At 36.8% G+C, this 22,428-nt stretch overlaps 1 protein-coding gene across 18 annotated transcripts in view; it reads left to right on the plus strand.

Moving 5' to 3' along the window:
• Window positions 1-22,428, plus strand: part of ERC1 (ELKS/RAB6-interacting/CAST family member 1) — a 275,891-nt gene that overhangs the window by 122,063 nt on the left and 131,400 nt on the right. For 7 of the 18 annotated variants that reach the window (XR_014951966.1, XR_014951968.1, XR_014951965.1 and 4 more), the window contains one exon: window positions 4,001-4,012. The exons of the other annotated variants lie outside the window; for them this stretch is intronic. Coding sequence is in view for 3 of the 7 variants with exons in the window: in XM_077783291.2 (XP_077639417.1) it covers window positions 4,001-4,012 (12 nt within the window). In the remaining 4 variants the exon portion in view is untranslated. The remainder of the gene's footprint in view (window positions 1-4,000; window positions 4,013-22,428) is intronic. 18 annotated transcript variants of the gene reach the window in all.

Raw genomic sequence — 22,428 nt, forward strand, 5'->3', positions numbered from 1 at the left:
GGGAGAAACTGAAGCTTTGTGATATTGCAGAAACAGCTGTTCTAAAATACAAGGTCAAAGAACCCCAATTAGTCCAGCCCCTGACATGGTGAGAGGTCAGGGCTGGCACATGACTGGCTGAATGAGCTTGCTGTGTTATCCCCTCAGTAAACCATCTAAACTGGTGTTGTATTTACATTCAGCAGGCAGGACTGACACTGTTAAGCAGAGTGAATCATGTCCACAGAAGTATGGACCAACTCCTTTGCCAGTTCAGCAGTGGACTGGCTGAAAGCATGGTATGTCTGCTAATCTAAGACTAAGGATCTGACCTTGGATCCTCCAGGAAGGACCCTGCACTAGAGAAATACCAGTAATGAGAAGCATTACTGTGAGCTTTTTTGAAGGCTTCTTGCCTGCCAAGTTTTCTGTAGTGCTGAAGTCCTGCTTGATTTTATCATTAAATCAAGGTGGTTTTCAAGCACTCCCTCTCATGCCTATTATCTGTAATGAGTATAGGAGTTGTCATCTGCTTTATATTATAGCAATAATGGATTTTATTTAGCAGATATTTCCTAATCCAGCTGTTAGATCAGTTTGAGTGTAAGAGCTGTGAAATAATTAAAATAATTATAAACGGGAGAAGAAAGAGCATCATGTAAATAATGAGCCTAGTCTGCATATCAGTTTCATTGTTACCTGCCTTTACTACATCTCTTCAAAAACTGTTTTGTAGCTTTGTTTCAGTAAACATCTTTGAGCAATATCCATACTCACAACCTGGTGTGAAAAGACTGAAAAACCCCAAGATTTCTTTTATATAACGTGATATAGTAAAAATAAAAATGTTAGATCTCGGTGTTCTCTTGGAGTAGAGAAAGAACAAGAGGAATATGCAGTAATTGCCAATAAAGCAGTGAAATAGTAATTCTAGTGTTCCATTGTGGCCATCTGTGGCTGGGTTTGTGCTCTTAGATCCATGCATATATGCGTGCATGGATGCACACACAAACCTTCTGTCTGTGCCTCTCCATCTCTTCCCTATTCCTCTAAATCCCAATCTAGAAAAAGGAAAAGACCAGCCATCATTCTTTTTATCAAGAAAACGTGTCAAAAAGGGTAAACATAAATAGCCTTTCTGCTTTGACAGACACAAAGAAGATCAAATGCCTATTGTTCCCTGTCAGACTGCTTTGAAGGAGTGACAGAGTAATAAATATATACAATAACTCACTGCCAAACAAAGGGAACTTAAAGGTTGACTGAAAAATCATTACATAAACTACATCCTTAGTACATCTGAGACAAATGTTACAGGCTTCTTCCACTCCCTGTAATACACAAGCACGTGGAAAAAATTGTAGCTGGAATAACCAACAGCCTTTAAAATACAGATTTCTTAATTAAAATGCTTAAGCGTTCACATCTCATTTTTTTGATCTGCACCCAGTGCTCAGATTAAATTTGGCTCTACCTTTAAAACAATGGGGTGATATTTGAAAAGAAAGTGGGTTTCTCTGAGACTGCCAGTTGGCATTACAATTGTCTTGTCTCCCTGTGTGACTGTTGCATCGGAGTACACAGTTAATGGGGCTGGGCAGGAGCGCTGCTGCTGGATCTTGTAAGGAATGCTACAAGTGTGTGTTCTTGCTTGAAGGGAAGGAGTGCAAACTAAAACTTGTGATTTTGCTCTGTAATGAATATGCCTCTGTATGTATCTGATCCTGCTTGCTGGGGCCGCTGCCTGGGGCAGATGCTTGCTGTGCTCCTCTGTTCAATTTCACTGATACAGCCCCCGAGGCTTCAGCTCCAGTCCATGACAGATTTCCATTTACTTCCCAATAGCTGGCAGTTTCAGGTCTGCCTTGGTTTTAGTTTGACTGACAGCACACCACAGTTCGTTTTTTTTTTCTAATTTTAATGTGCTTTCAGACATAGTCCTTATTTTTATTTAGATAAATAATATGATTATTCTAAAAGTCCACACTTCTAAAAAAATATTTTGTGCCTCTGTAACAAAAATTTGGAAAAGAGGCTAGCAATTACAGAAAATGTATTTTTCTTTGGAAGAAAGGATTATTCCATAACAAAATGGAGATGTAGCAATAATTATTCTTTGTTTAAGAACCATGCAGCTGGTTAAATAATACTTCTGTAGCACACAGACAATTGCAAATGACTTCAGCATAGTGTTGTACATACTGTTTTGCCTTCATCCTGTGCCAGCAAAAGATGCTACCTTTAATAGCAGTTGGAAGAACTATATGGTTTATTTAAATTCCACTGAGCTGTTCTGAGTTGTAGCCTGTATGTTTTTCACTGTTAAACTGGAGAAAGAATATCATATCATCACAACACAACCAAAGGATCCCTGAAACAGAAAATGAGAATCTTAATTTTTTCACCTTACTATATTTATTCCATATTTAATCAACTGTTTATTTTTACACTTTTGTTCCCTTTTGTTAAATTTGTTTGTAGTCTTGGATTTCAGTCAGAATTGTTACTTACATGTTTTTCAGTATGAATTAACCAAGGCTTTTGGAACGTTGTAAGTTATGTCAAGATCAAACACTGAAATGTGGTATTTGGCATTTTACAATCTCATCTTTCCCTCAAATCCCCAGATAATGCAGCATTTACAACAGCTATCCTTGAAGAGCTTGATTGGAAGAATGTTGGTTCAGAAGCCAAAGAAAAGTACTTTTGCACTAGTTAACCTGTTACAGACCAACAACAGCTGGTTGTACAAAGTCAATACCCTACACAGCTGATAGTAAAATTTATATCATAAATAACAGCTTCAAATTTTATTTACATACCTCCATATATCAAGAGTAATAAAGAATATTGCAGTTAGCCTGTCCTATAGAAATATTTTTATCCAGCCCATATCCTGCCTTTTTAGAGTGAAATTTTTCCATGGGAGAAGTACAACAAATATTGTCAAAGCCAAATTGCTACTTAAGACAGAAGAAGATTTCCTTTGCCTCTCTTCTATAGACTGAAAATTATCAAATTTAAAATCAGTTTGAAAAGATCTGTGCTTATGGTTCCTTGTTGATTTACCTTGCTGTTATCAGTGAAATTGACAGCAGATGCCTATGAAAGATACTGGAGACATTTGGGGGAAAAAAAAGCAATAATGAACCTATGGGACCTCATGTTATACAGGGGACTCCAGCATTTTGTCTTGGTCAGTTCTGCTGTGGAACAATGTTGGAGAGAACTGTCAAAAAAATACCTGTTTGGTCATTATTGTTCTTAGATTGCACCTTATACAGGAGAATTATATGCAGGAAAATGAGGCAGCTACTTTTTTTGTTTTTCTTTGGAAGTGGTGACTTCACTATCAAAATTAAGAAAGATGAGCTTTTATGAACAAATTTTAACAAGTCTTCAGTTTTTGAGGACTTTACTCAGTGGTTGGGTTTGTTTTTTTCTTTTCCTTTCTGTTTAGTCCCTTTAGACAAGTTGGGATCATCTACAGGAAAAGTGAAAAAATGTCATGTCTTGCTCATGGAGAGAAAATAAGCCCTTAGAAAATGTCGTAAAGGAAACGTGGTTTCATCTCAGATAGTCAAACTCTGTATTTTCAAAATGTTCATTGGAATTCTGGAAGAAGGGTACTTGCTAATGATGTGATGTAAATCCAGAGTTTTCTTGTAAGATGGCTTATTTTCTTTTTCCAAGAACTGTTACATATTGGAAACTATTTTCTCTATAGAAAGTTGCCTCTAATTGAAATGGTGTAATCTAATCTAAAAGTCCTTTTTTCTATTATTTATTTTTCTTGGGCTTTGTTTCTTTTTGTTGTTTTGTTGTTTTTTTTTTTAATTAGATGTCTATAAAACATGCAGCTCTGTGTTTGTGAATGACTGTGTGTCTGTGTGTCATTACCTGATTTATATCTGCTTGTTTTGTCCTTTATTCTTGAACTGCTTTATCTCTGGACTCTGTTTTCACAAACTCTAACTCTTTCTCTTTCGCATCTCCTTCCTGGATTTGCTGTTTCCTTCAGCCTCACCTCAAGGTCAGTATCTGCTTTTAAAAGGGTGTTTATAGGATTGTCTATTCAGCTGAAATTGAGATCTTACAGAAGATTGCACATCAAATTACATGATGGCAAAATAAAACATCAGAGATTTGGTTAAGTCTGTGTAGGAGGATGGGTTGAATAGGGTGCATGTTTAGAAGGAAAGAATTTGTATCAAATCACTGTAAATCAATGCTGTTGTGCACTGGGAAGAAGGGGGAAGACTATCCAATGAAGGTTTTAAAGGGAAAAAATTCCAAGAACAGGAAGGTGAAGCAAGACAGTTTAAATATTACTGGTTTTATCTGTTATTTTAAGAAGAGAAGAGATTGGTCATTAGCCATGTTCCATGATACATACACACGCTATGGAGTACAAAAGTGGTTCCTTTGAAATGCTGGTTGTACAAACTTTAACTGCTGGATCTTTATCATTACATCTGTGCCTGAAACCTTGCAGTGATGTTGCAGAACTAGTTCTAGTGCAGCTTGAATGTGCTGTGCTGCCAGAAAGAACTAAGGGCTGAGGGTTAAAGATAAGTGAATTAGCAGGAGGATGAATTTGTTGAAAATACAGTGATAAACTGCTGAAGAAAGCCTACTAAGAGACAATATGTTTTGAGTCTTTCAGCCATGGCTCATTTTTCTGTTTTTATATTTTAAAAGCAGTTGCTAACCTTAGAGTTTGGGATTTCAGTAGAATAGCTCAGAGCAAACATCTGTGGCCTAAATAATACAAGTAAGAGTACATTATCTGATGACTCTCATTTGCCTTTGAAAGCTCTGCAACCATGTTGGATTTTAGTCTTTGCTGATAAAGTCTGTTGGTGGAAACCATGTGTGACTTCTGAAGAAGGAATGATCATAAGTGTTTCAGGCAGTGTCTTTGACCAGAAGCCACTGCTTAATGACTAAATTTCTGAGTTATCAACCAACATCCAACTTTGCTGTTCATGGTTAGCACTGAAAAATGTGGTGGTGGCTGGAATCCCCCGGTGCTGTGATGCTGCTGACGCCTTTAAATTGTGTCAGCGCCGTGACCTTGGTTTGGCACAGGCTCTGTACTTGTGGCCTCGGGTACGTGTTTTTCTTCCTCCCACAAACTGGAAAAAGATTGGAAGTTAATCATGTTGTCATCCATCAATACCCTCCCTACTCAGTGTGTCATACTGGCATGTTTGTAATTAGTGGGGACAGGAGGTCTGGCCTTGAATGACCCCCTTCATGTCCCAAAAAATGTAACTGCCAGGAAGCTTTTCCTGCCCTGTGAACGTTCTCCTCTGAAATGACCACTCTGCCATTTGCTGCATGAGCAGAACTCTGTTGGCCAGTCTGTGTTTGCCTGTTACCACCATGAGTGGAGCTTGGTGTGCTTTGGGTGATGAAGTCCTAGATGTTGTGGAATTCAGCTGTCAAAGGTGGTTTGACTTCAATCCATATGGCTATAGGGTTTTATCAATACCTGTGTCTACGATGGAATTAATAATAAGAGGGAAAATAATTTTAGGGTGCTTTTTGGTTGTGGTCTTTCTAAGACCTGGAGTGATTTCTCCTTTCACAAGCAATATAACCGTAACTTTTATTTCTCACATTTAGAGCATATTGTAAAATTTGGCTGGAGAAGATAATGACTGTGGTTTGAGGTGACCACGTGTTAGGATTATGAACTTGGAAGAATTTTCTAAGATGTTAAAGAAATTGTCCAATCTGTCCTCACAGTTTCTTAGTTGGTTTATTGATTATTTTGCATTACTTGTTTTTCAGTTTTTAAAATTATTATGGTTATTTGCTGAGCTTTTCATTTATTTGTTGAAAGTGTAAGGAAGTAGGTAGAATGACTGTTCTTGGAACTACAAAGTCTCTGCTGGCCAGAAACAATGTAAAAAGATTCTCCTCGGGGCAAACAGGAAAATTACAGTGTTTGAAGTACACTAGTTTCTTTCCTAAGCATTTCAGAGTTTGCCGGATTACCATTGACTGGAATATATGAAGAAATAGCTGTTCTGTGAAGCAACATTCTACCTTGGAAGCTACTACAGGAGACATTAACTTTATTTTTCTCTGAATAATGTAAAGCAATTTTTTTTCAGACATCAAAGCGAATGTGTCTCCTGGAAAAGAACTCAATATGTGAAAAATGTGTTAGGTATGTCTATCTTCTAACAGGAAGAAATCCTATTATTATTTCTGTTCTCATCTAGAGCAGCATTACTTACAGTAATAAATACATCTGAATTTTCTGATCTGTCCATTAAGCTCTCATCATCTCTCTTGTGTTGACAAACTCGGTGAATTAGAATAGAACCATGTAATATGCATCACGATTGCTGTTGTGACATGTATTTACTGCTCAGAAGTCTTAAGGATCTGGAGTGGATGTCATAATCAGCATGACATCCACTCCAGATCCTTAAGACATAGTAAATAAAATTGACTTGGAAAGCATGAGGATTAAAGCAGTTTTCTGTAAGAAATTTTTTTGCTAAGCATCTCTACTGATGACAGCTTCACATAAGAAGCTTCTTAATGCTGGCTGAGTTCAAGAGTAACAAGCCAAATAACACTACACTGATGTCATTACCTGCAGCATTGAAAATAAAATAGAAAAAATATTATAAATTCATATGCTCCAGTTCTTCTAAGCTGTTCTTTTGAATATGTGTCACAAAAGTTGAGGTAGATAAAAAGACTGACAACCAGGTGCTATAGCAAGCAACTGCAGATTTTTCAAGGGAAGAATGAGCAATATTGATAATGCAGAAATAAGATTTCCAGCCTCAAACTGGATAACAAACAGCTTATCTTGACAGGAGGCTTGTCTTTTAGTGTTCTGCTTTCTACTGTCAGATCTTCTGCTAGTTTAGATCACATAATTGATTGTGCTGTCATGTTTTAAAGCAAGTAATCCACTTCTTACAATAAATTTTTCCAGATTTTTTGCTATACTAAAGAGAATTTGATGCTCTAGGAAGTACTAATGAAATACTGTAAACCTTATTTCCACAAGCAAGGTGGCTTGGTGATTAGATGAGTACAGGCTGGTGGCATGAATCCAGGTAAAAGTCTGCTAGGAGTATATCCATGTAAAATTATATGTTAGTGTAGCAACTCAAGTGTAGCCTTATAAAATCAAAGTAAAAACAAAATACTAAATCTGAGGGGATTATTTCAGTCCTTCTTCCAGAGTCCTAAACGTATACTAAACTGAACACATCTAACCACCAAAGAAATATTTAAAACGTCATCCTTCTATAAGAAAATAGCAAATAATACTGCATAAAATGTTCAGAGTACAGGAAGCTCAGGGTGTTATTGAATAATTCTTTTTAAAAGCCAGACCAAAACAGCAGAGTATTTAGTGGCAGGCATGTAGTTCATGGTACCTGTGGGCTTTTCACTGTGCTGGAAATGCCTTTGCACACTGACTCATCTGCTGAACCTCCAGGAAGCTGTGGATCTGAGCACTGACAGCGTGCCAGGGCGCTCAGGAGAAATTTTACTGCAAGTGTGGCTGGCTCTTCAGTTGTATACCTTCAGAAGACTCTGAGTCTTCAGTCTGCCATAATGTTGGTCATTAACCACGTCAGGAAGTGATGAAAATTTGAAGCATGTTGAGTTAGCAGTGGTTTTAGCTCAGCAGAGACAGAAATGTTATCTTCAAAGAAGTTTCCATTTAAATTTCCATGGCTGTCTTTAGAAAACAGCAATCTGTAATTCTACTTAGAGCAAAAATGGCTTTGGAATTGTTTACACTAAGAAGTACTCTTTTTTTAAAGAGTTATCTGATCCTTGTGAGTGAGGAGAAATATGGCATCTTAGAGATGATAGTGGGGAAGGGAAAAAATGAAGGCAATGTAGGTCATGAAATAGAACTGTGGTTTTCCTTAAACAAAGTTGCTGGCATAACATTTCAAATTTGCTTTAGGTATAGTGTTTATCAGAGCTTTCCTTCTCTGGAGTCTGTATCTTTTCTGTCAAAGGTTCTCTTTTTTTGCCTCATTTCACTGCATCTTAATTAAGCAAAAATTATGCACAGCTGTACATCATCTCAAAATTCTCACTTTTCTGCAGCCTCACATGATCTAATTAATTTCCTACTACCTGCTGAAATTAATTTATTATGTGAAAAAATAGTTGTTTTTCTCTTTATTCCTTTTTTTTTTTGGCACATGTATTTCACAAAGTGTGCAGGTTTTCAGTGGAATTTTGAACTGAGGTAGCATTGAAAAGACAAATGACATGGCACTAGGGAGGATTTTTGTGTGTTACAGTGAGCTGTGAATTTTGAGGAGGTCCGAGTCAAATGCTCTGAGAGAGAAATCCTTCACAATTCCCTTTTTTTCAGATATAACAAAAAGGTGGGGTTTTGACCATATTATTTGAAACTCGAAAGACATCATCTTTAGAAGACTTCAAAATGTGTCTTTATCTTCCTATATCCCAAAGCTAACAAATTACATAGCATGTCATCATCAGAAGATTAAATGAAATGATCACTCAAACTTCATGCAACATTAAACATTTTGACTAACCCATATGTGTCACATCACATTTAGTCTAAGGAATAAAATCTGAAGTTTATATTTCCTCTTTAATGGCTAGCTTCTGTGCAAAATTTTATCCCCCCAAATGGATAGATTTTTATTTCTGTTAAAATTCTAAAAGCCAGGCAATGAATGTGTATATCTATGGTGCAAAGAGTTCCATAAGTGACAGTACCACAAGCTTTAACAGGCCCTACATTCAGCAATAATTTGATATTTACAGAGAATACAGTCAGGCAGGGCTTTTTAAAAAGTTGCTGAAAAAGATGAGCAGTTCAGTGTCTGCTTTTTTTCCTGGTAAGGACTCCTTTCAGATCCCTGAACGTAATGGTAAAGTGTGCAGGAGTGAATCATTACCCACAGTATTGTTAGACAGAGTTGCAGGCCTTTTAAACAAATTAGAATTATGCAGGTTGACAAAGTTGGATCAGATAAACACCAGGGTGCTGAAGGAGCCATCTGATGTCATAGCAAGGACTCTTTCTATTATCTTCAAAAGCTTGTGCCTGTCAGGGAAGGTTTCCCTTGACTGGGAAACATCATACCCATCTTCAGGAAGGATGAGGAGGATCTGGGGGCTTGCAGGCCAGTCAGTGTAACTTCACGTGTTGGGAAGCATTTGGAGCAGATTCTCCTCAGAGTCATCTCCAAGAATCTGAAGGAAAAGAAAGTGATAGGGAACAGCCAGTATGGGACTTACAAGGACAAATCATGGCTAACCAACCTGATTGATTCAGTGATGAGATGACTGGCTCAGCAGTGTTCAGTGTCTTTTTAGTGATGTGGAAGATGAGACAAAATACACCTCCATCATTCATAGAGAACACAGAGTCAGACTTTTCCCTGACATGTTCAGTAAAAGGCAGCAGACCCAAACTGCAGCTTGTTCCAATCTAAGTTAAAGATAATGGACAGGAAAACAGTGATCACTGGGGTACTGATCCATTGCCCAGGAAGCTGCAGAGTCCTCAGCACTGGAGATAATCAAAACTCATCTGAACAAAGCCAGGAGCAACCTGCTCTAACTTGGACTTGATTTGAGGATGGTATTGAACGAGGTGATCTTCGACATCCCTGCAGACAGAACTACTCCATGATTCTGACTTTCTATGGGAAGTTAACCTGTATTCTTGGCTAAGCTCTACAGTTTTTGTATGGTTTTAGTAAGAATTTCCACATAATAGTGATCTGATAAAACAGGGTAAACAAAAATGGTCTTGCTATTTCATAGCATTGGACAGTTGTAAGAAAAGAAGAAAATTGTGGGGTTGGGGGAGGAGCAAGGTCCACTGCACTTCTATTTCTTGCAAAATTCTATATGCATTCTCAGTTTTTAAACAATTTTGAAAAGAATTGCTGCTTTCTGGAGTATAGTATGAGTGTGATGTAGGTCAGAGTGGTCTTAGTAGGTTTGTCTAGTCCTTTACTCAGACACCTTTATTTCATGATTTCTAAAATAGCTCTCCCCTTCTACGCCATCCCTAAGCACAGATACTCTCAAACTTTATTGCAGTGAATAGATTTAGAGAAGATAAATTTGGGAATTCTGTTTCATAAATTTTTGTATGTTCTCGCTAAGCTTTTCTTGCTGGTGAGAGCTGACTGGGACAATACGGGGAGGGGATTCACTGTTTTGCCTCTGTAGTTACCAGGTTTGCTCTTATGTCGCATCATTTGGGTTGAAAGAACCATCTTCCATGTGCAGTTTTCACATCTCTTTTTGTCACATCCTTTATCTTGCTCAGGCTCTGGGCAAATAAAATAGAGTATAGATGACCGTGCATTTTCTTCTCAGCTCATTTGTTGAGGCAGCATTTTTCTGCTGTGAGATTTTCAGCTGGCTGGGAGGTCCCTGGTCGAATGTTGAGTCTGTGCCAGTGCCTGTGGAACTTTTTGTTCTTGTGTTACTTATGAAGTTCAAGTTCCATTGCTGACCTGCACAAAGGTGTGCCTCATATGAGAGCCTCTGAGCCCTCATGTTTCAGATGTGCCTTTCACTGCTTCACTTATCAATTGAGAGCATTAGTTCACTGCTCACTTAGCTCATGTTTTCCATCCTCATTCCTGTGAAACCAGCTTCTCTAACAGGCCTATGCATCATCTTTGCAAATAATTCCTCATCTTTTGCATGAAAAATGTGTTAGATAAGCAGAGATATTTATTATAGTCATACATTTTGTAGATTCAGTGAACAGTTCTGTTGCTATCAGTCAGTTAATTGGAAATCATTCCTAATCACTTTACTGTAAAATGAAAACAAAATTTCTTGTCCATGAAATCCCAAGTAGGCTATTAGAGATACTGCAAGATAAAAACATGCTTAACATTCTTAGGCTAAAATTAAATTAGAAAGCTCTTTTTCCCCCTTTCCCTTTCTCTTCTGTGGCTCTCTTCCATTTCATTGTTCTTGCAGGGTGGTGTATTCAAGTTCCCTTCTTCTGCATAATGTCTTCTTCATCTGCAAACATTAGAGGGCCCTTTTATACTGGAATATGTCAGCTTTTCTAGATAGTCTTCCTGAAGTATCCCAGGCAATTCAGACAGATTTATTCAAACTCTCAGTAACTTACTTAATTTCCTGCTTATCCAGCAGATAGGCCATTCTTCTTAATTAAAAGAAATGGGTTTTTTCACTTCCTTAGATAACAAAATATTTCTAGTTGTCACTTTCAGTTCATGGCCGAATAATTAACTCCCATCTCCAAGGGATAAAGTGCCTCCTCTGCCTTTAGTGACCCAGCACACTCCTACCAATGTAAAGTGCTTTTACATGGAATATTCCTATGTATCTGTTTACAATACTGAACAGATTTGATAGAAAGTGGGATTGAGCATGTTGGTAGTTTTGGGGTGGAAGTGGGCTGTTGCTATTGGACACAAAATGAGTACACAGAAGCTTCGTAAGTTCAAAAGAGAAAAAGACTTAGTTTTATTCAAACATCTGGTATTTATAGAATTTCAAAGGTGACTGTGGATTGGAGGATGGAATTACCACCTCTCCAATCACACTGGTCCAAAGATCAATTAATTACTTCTCTCTACCCGTAGAGAAATATGTAAACTATTCTATTTATACATGAAATTGTGTGGGAACTGTGACTCTCAAATACGGAAACATTATCAGAAAGCTAAAGAAGTTTTATGAGAACTTTAAAACTTTCAAAAGAACTATAAAGGAAAAGTTAACACTTTTAAAACTTAGGGCAACAGTGGGGTTGGAATGATTCTGTTCCAGCTTCACTCTTTCAAGTACTTTAGAATGAACTTTACCATTACGGTAACTTAATTCTTTTTATACAAAACCAAAAGTGACCAAGAATTACAATCTTGAGTTGCAAAATGCTCTCTGTAAATGCACAAAAGCCTCGTTTCATCCTAGAAATTACAGCTGCCAGCAAGTGGCACTTTCCAAGCTGGGGTGTTCAGGGCCAGCCTTGATAAAGAAAGCAAAAGGTGCCAACCCAGCAGAAAAGTTAGGCTTCTTTCCTGCTAGTTCCTCCTCTCCTGTATTGCTCAGCTCTAGGTTTTTAGTGTTCTGAGTTGTTCGTGCCACATTTGATGAAGTCCCACATGCTGGGAACTAAAAGAGAAGTGACATAATGCAACTTCACCCCACAAGAATCTATAAGGATAAGGACTGTTACTACAGTGGAGATGCTGTGCCTTTGAAAATGCATTCTTTTAGGAGCACCACTATTGTGTTCATCCCTGGATCCTTCCCTAAGCTTGCCTTACTCTGTAATAAGTCTGCATGGTATTTTCACTTTAGTTCCTTGAGTCTGCAGTGTTTTAAATAAAAGAAGTGTATTCCTAGTTTTCAAATGGTAGGATTCTTGGTTTTGTAGGATGCCCCTGAATTCTCATGTAATTGTACCAAATTTATTAATGTTGTTAACTTAAAATGCACTACTAGATACATTCATTTCACTTTTCAGTGTGTAGTATTTTACTTCCACAAGTCAATCAGCAGAATATGGTTGCAATTTCAGTTAGTAATACGTACCTTAGATTACTGGCTTAGATTACATAATTTAAATTACTAAATCCTAGCAATATATGTAAAATACTTGAGAGTGAACACTCAGTATTTAGGATGCCAGCATATTTTAAAGGATTGATACCTCAAATCAGTGTGAATTGTCTTTTCTTTTAGCACTTGCTCCTCTTGCTCAATTGTTTTTCCTTTTTCATCATTCACTTTAATGCCAAAAAATGGGAGAAAGCGCTAAATGAGATTTTTAGTCAAAACTTCAGTAGGATACAGCAAAATGACACTTTCTATTGCAAAAGTGGCCACTGACTTGGAATGTGAAAATAATGGATTTTCCTGTTGTATTTGGAGTAGAACACATATATAACTGCAACATTTAATGTAATTTCTTCTTAAAGGAAATACTTAATGATCATATGTCCCAATCAAAGGGACTGTTCCCCACTGCATAAGCAATAGGCAGAGATTTTGGAGGCACTATGCAGTGGCATTATTTTTATATAATTAGCAGAGAGATGCAAATAACTGTGGTTTTTCTCTCCTTAGTTCATGACACGCCTACTTCTCTTTATTGTATCTCCTGCTTTCATCACAGATTTGCCATTTTAATGTGGAATATGCAGATGTGTGCTTAGAGAGCTGGGGAATGGCACACAGTTTCTGACAGTTTGCTTCCTTTGACTGCTTATTTCCGTGTTCAATACACTTGTTTCACATGAACAAATGGCAGCTGAATAACAGCTGAAGAAGGCTGTCTTCTGTTTTTAGGAGCTTCAGACTTCAGATGTTACTGTAACTTGTGCAAAAGCCTTATAGTAGGAACAAAAGGTGAACATTTGGGAAAGTATTCTAAAGCTAAATAGAAGGGGTAAACACATTCTATTCTAAATTTTGGGAGCAGATATGAATTGCATTATGGGTGTAATCTTTCCCACATCCATTTTTATCTCTTTATCATATTTCTAATAGATATAAATATCTCTAACTAGTTAGCCAATACATGTGAGGAAATTCTACTTTTGAGCCATAGCTAATTTGATTTAAAGCAGCATAATATAGCATAGAAGAAAATGCAGAGTCATCTATGTTCTATTAAAATTTTTAATTAGTATATAGGGTCTGTACAGTGTTACCTTCTTCCTTACACAGTTGTTACAAGCATGAAGCAGTCAATAAGGAAAAAACCCAACACCACCTTCAAAGGGATTTAATTTGATTTCTTGAAAATTCCAGAGAGGAATTGTGGGTTTTCTTCTGCATCTTGGTATAGCTACTTCTTGAATTAGAGGTAGAGAAATTTTATTTCTAAGTAGAAAGAGAGAGGAGAGTTCCTTTTGTCTTTCTGTATTTTGACCATAGCCTCAATAATATTTTCATAGCCTCATTAATTAGATTTTTAACACTGTTTATGTCTTTCAAGCTCCAATATATGCCTTCATATAAAAAGATGATTTATAGAAAATATATTGTATTTGAGTTAGTAATATTTTTCTTGCCAGCAAAGAAGAATTGCTGGTATTTCATAATGATCAGGAGTGTTTCCCAATTACTTGGAAAATCAGCTCACTGAAGGGAGGCAGAAGATGTCTGCATCAAGGCAGTTGCCCTGATTGGGAGATCAGCTCAATTAAAATCATAATTTTGCCTCATTTGTCTCAAGGTTACCAAATAAAAAGTAGTTCGCTGAAGTAGTGTAATTGCCTAGATAAAGAATGTATCTTTCTAAGTACACACTCCAAACTAGAGCTAATTTAATTAGCCAACCTTCTGATCTCTGATGATATCAGTGAGAGTATATTTCAGACATCTGACACGTGGGACATCTTTTCACCTGAGGTTTCTTTTAATGTGCTCCTTCATCATATATTAAAAATTAAATTATGCATTCAAAATACTGATGGACATGCTTTTCTGTATCAGATCCATGTGTTGTGGAATGGTAGAAATCCCTCCTCAAATGCATAAGGCACTGACCCTGTCCATGGCTTACCAGAGCTGTTAGAGAGACTCCTAATGAAGAAGAGACCTCATACACATTGCTTTGCAACACTCACCGAGTTCTCCAGAAACCCAGTGGTGTTCACTTAACTTGCAGAATGTTCCTGGCTGTGTTCTCCTGTGTGTACCAGACTGAGAAGGCAGAGTTAAAGATGTGTCAGAGGAGAAAGACTAAGCCATCTGCACTCTTCAGATAGGCTGTGCAGCCCTGTGTGGGGAATGTTTATTACAAATAATGCTGCTGTACCCCATTTGCCAGGCTGTAAGTCTGTAACAATCAAAAGTCTGTAACAAATCACCTTAGCAGGCACTCTTCATACTAACCTGATGTGGGCTGTCAAAGCCAGCGACTCAGAATGTATTTCAGAAGAGGAGATACTTCTTAATAACTGTTTGCTAAGCACTGAGAAATATGCCACATGTGCATTCTGAGACTCTCTGTGGTCTCTGCTGTCAGAAATTGGTCTCAGCAGTGGATCCCAAACCAGAGCCGTGTCCCTCCCATCTCAGACTGAATTAACATGTGGTGAGGGAGATGCTGTAGCAAGGAACATTTTGATGAGTGTGATAACATGGATTTTCAACCAGCCCCATCCTTTTGTATACTTTTCCCAATATAGTATCTGGCAATGTCCTGCTTTGGATCAGATTTTGTATAACTTCTTTGTAGCTAACAGAGTAAACACTTTTCAGTTCACATTTGTACAGAGAGTCTTTTAGAAAGACTGTTCTTGAAAACAATTTTGTTTTAAGTAGATAAGCTGAATTAGATCAGATTTTTATTTGGGCATCTCAGTGATGTAAAATCATCAGCTTTTTAGCCACTAAATGGTCAGGTTTTCATTATTTCAGAATGCTCCTGCTGGCATCACTTCCTTATAGCTTTTCCTATGAGCAAAACGGAATGTTCTTGTGAATATATTTCTTTTTGTTTCAGAAGTCCTCATGCACTGAGTTATTGCATTCATTGTGCTTTAGGTTTTGTCCTTAGCAACTGCTTAGTTTAATACTTTTTGCTTGAAGACTGGATTTGCAGTATTTGTCAGCTTAAATGTGTGAGACATATCTCTCTTTTTTAACATACAGCTATCAATAGGACAGAATAATACTGTTCAGCTGTTACCCCAAATTTCTGCTAATTTTTAGAAAGGACTTTTCACTCTTCATGGCTTGTTTACATACGTATAGATGTTTAAGCTACTCTAGCATGGTTCTTAAATACCTAGTTTTAAAATTTTCTTCTCCCCACATTAATTTTTTGTTTGGTTGCAATGGCTAATTTCTGTGTTTGATTTTTGTTTTTAATTCTAGAACAGAACTTTGGGTACTGTTCTAGAAGGAACTAAGAGATGGCCTGCCCCTATGAAAGAAAACAACTGCTGTATAGTGATTTGTTTTGTCTTCTGGCTAGTGGGATTGCAGTTAAAAAAGACACATGTTATCTTAGATCACAAAATACCCTCTGGAGCTTCCATCAAATGCCATTCAACACTTTTTTTGGCTAAATGGTGCAGGTCTCTTGAGCAGAGGGTGTCTGGCTGTGTGTGATTTGTTCACAGGGCAGTTGGTTTGTGAGCTGGAGTTAAAGGTAAAGAGAACAGCACCTGTGGGACTTCTTCCTACACTGTTAGGGCCAAATTCAACTGACCCAGCATGTTGCAAGGGGAAGGAATCCACACCAAAGCCTAATCAGCCATTTTTTAAGTGTCATTTTTGGCTTTGCATCTGTCTGCTCAATTAACAAAAGCAGGAAAAAAATGCAGCAGAACAAACTTATTTTTGAATGACTGAATGCTTTTATTAAGGTCCTTAAAATATTAGTATTTTTCTTAACAAAGCAATACCCATACCACTATATTACAGGTTAATTTCAGAATTCACCTGAAGTCTGTGTTTTTAATGTTCCTAGCAACAATCAAAACTAAAAGTTGCAAGGTTTTAAGGTTAAAGGTTTATTTCTGTTCAATTGCTGTCAGCTTTCGAAAATAGTTATCAAACCTGACGTATGAATAATGTGATATTTAATCTCTGAAGTTTGAGTTACAATTTTACACCAGTTATGAAATTATGGTAATGTATTCATTATTTTTATCACAGAACTTGCTTCATAGGAAATAGGTGCTGAGAACTTAAGTAGCTGGGAAGCTGCACATTAAGTATATTTGTCTTTTTTTTCACTGCGCATTAGCTGGACAAATAAGTGCAAAGGATTTTATCTACAAAACTATAATTAGAGATTAATGAAAACATGAGGTAATATAGATGTTTACCAGAAATATATTGTGTCCTCTTGTATTTGGCTCTGTCTTGAAAGCAAACCTTTGGTTTGCTTGATTTGATATAGACTTGTTGCACTAAAACAAAGACGCTTTGTTTAATCTCTGCTGATAATCCATCCATTTTAGCCAGTTGGTTGGAGCAGTTTTTATTTTCTTACTTTTTTTTTTGAGAATACTCAGACAGCAGCATTTGCCTTTGCCATTGTATGTAGCTGGGCTTCTGAGTCATGACTGGAGAGCACCCTGGTTAATTCTGGTTTTGTTTTTTTTAATTCCCTCATGAAATGTCCATTAATAATAACTTAGGCCACCTTATTACTAGGTAAGCCTCATCTGTTGCTAATGAATCTGGCGATAGATTTCTTTTCCAAGGTGCTTCTAAATTACAGGAGAATTAGGATAACATCTTAAAAAAGTTATTTTTATTGAGTTTCTAGATTCGTAAGGCTTGTGCTCCCCTATCTCATATCTCACCATCAGCTGTTTCTGGAAGAAAATCTTTGTATTGTTTCAGCTTCAGGGAGAGATGTGCTGGCTGATGAGCTGACTGCATCAGGAAATGTGCATTATATCATGCAAATAATTCTTATTGCTGAAGAAAGAGGTCAGTGTAAAGTTGAGATCTGCTTGAAGTCTTGACTTGAACACTTTTTGATTCAGACACTTTTGGGCTCCTGTTCCTAAAATCTGGGGCAAGTGAGTTTCCCACAACATTTCATCCCTTGCCTCCTCCTATGCTGACTTCAACACACACATTTTTTTTAGAAATCAAAGTTTCCTAGCCTCAGGAAATGAAGTCCACCCCTCATCTCTTAGAGCCACCATGGGACAATTTGACTCATGTGCAGCAGCCCAGTTAAATTTTCAGGATCTGCTAATATTTTCACTGGCATTCCTTACCTTGTCATATGAGTGGTGCAAAACAGCAAGGACCAGTGTAACAAAATGATGAGAGGTTTTGGGAGAGGTAGCTGAGTGCTGTGCATTTGAACAGTTTAAGTGTGGTGATTGGTCTTTTAGCTTGGATGCAATGAGCAGTAGAAGTGGTAATATTAAGCCAAGTTTCTAAAGCATAGTGAAATGATTGTTTCTTCTAGGTAGTAATTTAATGCACCATTTTTTTGATTTTGTTATAACATTGAAAAGCAATGACAAACTAGTTGAGAAGCTGGAACTGCAATGTACAGCCAAAGCCCAGGAAAAGACCCATATAATAACACTTAAAAAATCCAACCCAGCCATACAAAATTTCATGTAGATCTTCAGCAGTGTGTAATTCCCCTGATTCTATTTTTTTGAATGCGTAAGGTGAGGAACTTTGTTCAACCCTTGGCAACTGTCAATCACACACCCAGTTGTGGTGATGGGGCTGTGTGATGTGGGCCTCTTTCCTTCATTGCTTATTTATGTTCCCTTTATCACTTGCTTTTTCATGAGGTTAAGCAATTAGGCTTTGCAAACACTGCCATGATTCTTCATGATTTGGTGACTAACCCTAACTAAGGTGAGGTGAGTTTTGAGCAACTAAAAGGCAAATCAAAACCTTTCAGAACAGTCTTTTTTCCCCTTATTTTAAAAAAAAGTAGCGTTTTTGGGAAGAGTTTTTCCTTGGTTTCCCTCTGCTGTATGCCCCAGAATGTAAATATTTTTGTTTGTGTACCAAAGCTACAAAAAAAACCACAAAACAAAGCAAAAAAATCCAAACAACCCAGCTACATCACTGTATTCATGATCCTTTAAATTCAGAAGTTATGGTTAAGGATATGGCCAGCTAAAATATTCTGTGGGGGCAGACCTTAAAAACAAAGAAGTGACAAAAGATATTTTGGGATAAATATTGTCATTTAGACACTTCTCTGTGTCTCTTAGGACTACAAAGTACTTGGAGATCTTAGGCAATGATAGCACCATCCTCAAAGAGGGCAGTGGAGGGGGGTAGGTCCTAATCCATCTCTGGAACCAGTGATGGCACACGAGGAAAAGGAATGAAGTTGCAGAAGAGGAACTTCAGTCTGGACATGAGGAGCAGATTCCTCACCATGAGGGCACTGGGGCAGAGAAGTGGTCACAGCTCCAAGCCTGACCGTGTTCAAGCAGTGTTTGACAATGCTCTCAGTTAAATGGTTTAGGTTTAGGTAGTCATGCAACAAGCAGGGAGTTGGACTCAATGATCCTTATGAATCCTTTCCTGCCAACTTGAAATATTCCATAATTCTACACTATGTATTGTAGATCCCAATATTTCATAACACAAGGTACCTTGGCAATTCAAAACTAAATAACTTATTAGGTCATTGCATCCTTTTTTGGTCATGTTGACTATTTTATCAATTTAAGTCATGTTGAGGAGCAAAGTGTTCTTTAAAGCATCTGAAGTTCATCTGTCTATCAGGATTAGTAGCAGCAGCAGTAGTGGAGTGTCCTGTGGGTGGTGGTAATGCTACAGCAATGAAGGCTCAAGCTCAGCAATCCTTCTGACATGGCTGATGGACACAGAAATATTTCTGAGTGCCTAAGTCAGATGAGTAAAACAAGCTGTTTCTATAGCAGTGCAGAAGATCTGCATGTTTGTTCCTGGTGTGTGAGTCACTGTGTGAAATACAGCATGTGTGTGTACTCTATATTACAGGGAAGCTTTAGTGGTGGTTCAAAAGCATTCTAAATGTTTGCTTAACCTGGACTGTTCTAAAAACACTGTTGAGTGTTAGCCACGTAAATGTGAAGGGAAAGTATGTTAAAATACATTATTAAAATTCAAATTAACTTATTCCTCTTTTCAGTTAACATTTTATCAGTTTCTATTTTACAAAAATTACATCTGAAATTATGTCAGAAGAGATAGCCAGATGCAGATAGTAGCTTATATTATTAATGTGTAGCATGAAAATCCATATGAGGAGAGAATTAGCAGCTGTATGTATGCTGATGTGCATTACAGTAAAAGATAATTAGATCAGTGCCAAAATTTAAAAAAAAAATTGATTAGTAAAGAAAAAAAATAATTTCATAAAAGCCTTAATGAATAAGAGGGCCTATGTAGCAGTTGTTCTTCTTAGTGAGGAAAGGTCTTCCCAATGACTGATGAGTAACAAAGTGACTTGCTACTTTTCAGGAATGCCTGATGCTCCACTGGTCCTTTATCATTTATATTTGTCTTCCTGTTTTGAAATAATTTTAAAATGTGAAATCTTCGCACTTGAAATTTTTTATTATTGTGATTGTTTTCATTTATTCCACATGGTGTTGGGCTATATTTCATCACTGAAAATTCAAGAATTTCATAGAGAAGTGGAAAGGTGTGGCTTTTTTTAAGTGGTGCAGCTTTCTTTCATTAAAGAAAGAGTAAAGCCATAGATATGAACAGTCGGTTTCAGTGTCCCGATTAGGCATGCTTAGGAGATTTTTTCATTAGGCACGTGGACTAAATTGGGCACCCAAAATCAAAGGATGTGAAATGTTTTATTCTGAAAATCTTGGCCGGTCTTTGAAAGTCTTTAAGGTTTTTATTTTTAAATCAGAAGCCTGAATTTTTTTCTACTTCTTTTTGTTTTACACATTAGTCTGTAACAGTACCTGGCATGACATACTGTGAAATGGAGAAAAATTCAGAATAATGGAAAAGAGTTTTCACTTTTGAGGACAAGATGTTTTAGGAACTGGACTCTCAAAAAAAGATAATTGTCTTAAAATTACTATTAAAAGTGCAAAAGAAGTTGTTATTTCCAAAAAGAGTGGGAGTCTTCACTGTAATTCAACATAAACATTTTCATTATATTTTTGTTATTTTATATATGACTATAACACTTTTATTATTTGATTTGAGGTGACTCTAAAAATAAACATCTTCTGAGGTGAGGTACTTTTGCTTTTGTTAGTTTTTTGTTTCTGTTGGTTCCAGTTGGTATCTTCTTCAAAGCTTTTTCTCAGTGAATTTGACCTGGCTCTCTAGCTTTAATTTGAATCGCCAGAATTGTTTCTCTCTTTTGTAGTCCTGTTTTGCAAAGATGTTTCTGCAGGAATGTGTATTTCTGGTAATACTTAATACATTATATCTTTCAGAAGTTCATTAGCTCTTTATTTTATGATGAGAAGCCCACGTGCACATTGCAAATTGTTGTTTGTTGTTGCTGTACATGCAGACACTAGTGCTTTCTAGAAAACATTCATAAGCCTCTAATGTCTTGCCTTCATTGTACATAAGTCATTCTCTTTTTACTATCTAAAATGTCATGCATGTTTTTTCAGTTTTAATAAAAATACTCTTAGAGATTAAGGATTTTTTTTAAAACTTTGCTGTCCCTTTGATAGAATATGTGTTCTGTATATATGCAATTCATTCAAAAGACTTAAAAGAACTTTAAGCTTACAAAATGAAGCTCACAAACTGAGCGAGTTGCAGAGCTTTGTTTGTTTCTGTTTCTTTTTTCCTACTAAGCTTCCTTGTGCACATATATTATGAAAACATTTCCTCTTGACTGCCTCCTTATTTAAAATGTACCAGTTGCAGCATGCTCACTTAAGTCCTGTACTTTCTGTATTTTATTTTTTTGTTCCAGTTCAGTATGTGTTCCAATTCTGCATGTTGTTCAGTGGTGGTGTGAAGATGAAATTGTTCTATAACAATCATCAGTGCTTAAAATAGCAACAAAACTGTCTTATTGAGCAGTGAATGGGGTGATACCTAATAAGCAAGCTTTTGAGGTCTCTTGATATTAAAAATATGAGTATATATTTAAATATTTTCAAAGATTATTTGCATATATAAAAAATGGTTCTCTGGCTGGCTTTGAAGACTGAAAGTTACCTGGCAGAGAAGGAAAAGCATTCTTTACAGAACCACAGTATGAAGTCTTCAGAGCTCCGCAGAACTTCCATGTTGCTGTGGACTTGTATATGCTGAACCTTTTGAATGATTATCTGCAGGATGTATTGCAAAAGTGAGAATTTTGATTTGGTACCATGAGCATTGAGAGGAAATGTGTGTTCATGTATCAAATGGCTTCAAGCCTTTTTGGGTTTATAGATTTGGGGTTTCATGTAACCTTCTCAGATTTATAAAATTAAACTGTTTGGGAAATTCTAGTTACTGCCACAGATACCTGTATATTTTGAAAAGTTTGTAGCCCAACTTTTGTTTCTTTTTGACATCAGAGATACGGAAGGATAGTTGTATCTTCTACATGATTCAAAGCCAGGTTAAATGGAGCTTTGAGCAACATGGTCTAGTAGAAGAATTTATGAAGACTGATCTCAGTATTACAAGCACTAAGTAATTTCAAGACTTAACTTTAGTGAAGCTTGTCTTTGTCTCAAGACATCTACCTAATATATTAGAATGTCATAAATTTTGGTTAACACATGAGAAGGGGGATGGGAATAATACATATCCTTATCCATCTCTTTGAAATAAATATTTTGTTTGAAAACATTTTGGACCACGTAGGAGATTACCTATTTCAGACATATTTTGAAGAGGGTTAGGGCTTTATTAATATTGTTATCTCTTATCTAAGTAGTTGGTTATAGTAATAAAGATCAGTTTCCCATATGTTAATCTAGCTTTGCACATTTATAAAAAAATACTTAATTCCTCTAATTTTAA

Source organism: Lonchura striata, chromosome 1A, assembly GCF_050655825.1.
Source record: "Lonchura striata isolate lonStrDom1 chromosome 1A, ASM5065582v1, whole genome shotgun sequence".
Lineage (NCBI taxonomy): Eukaryota > Metazoa > Chordata > Aves > Passeriformes > Estrildidae > Lonchura > Lonchura striata.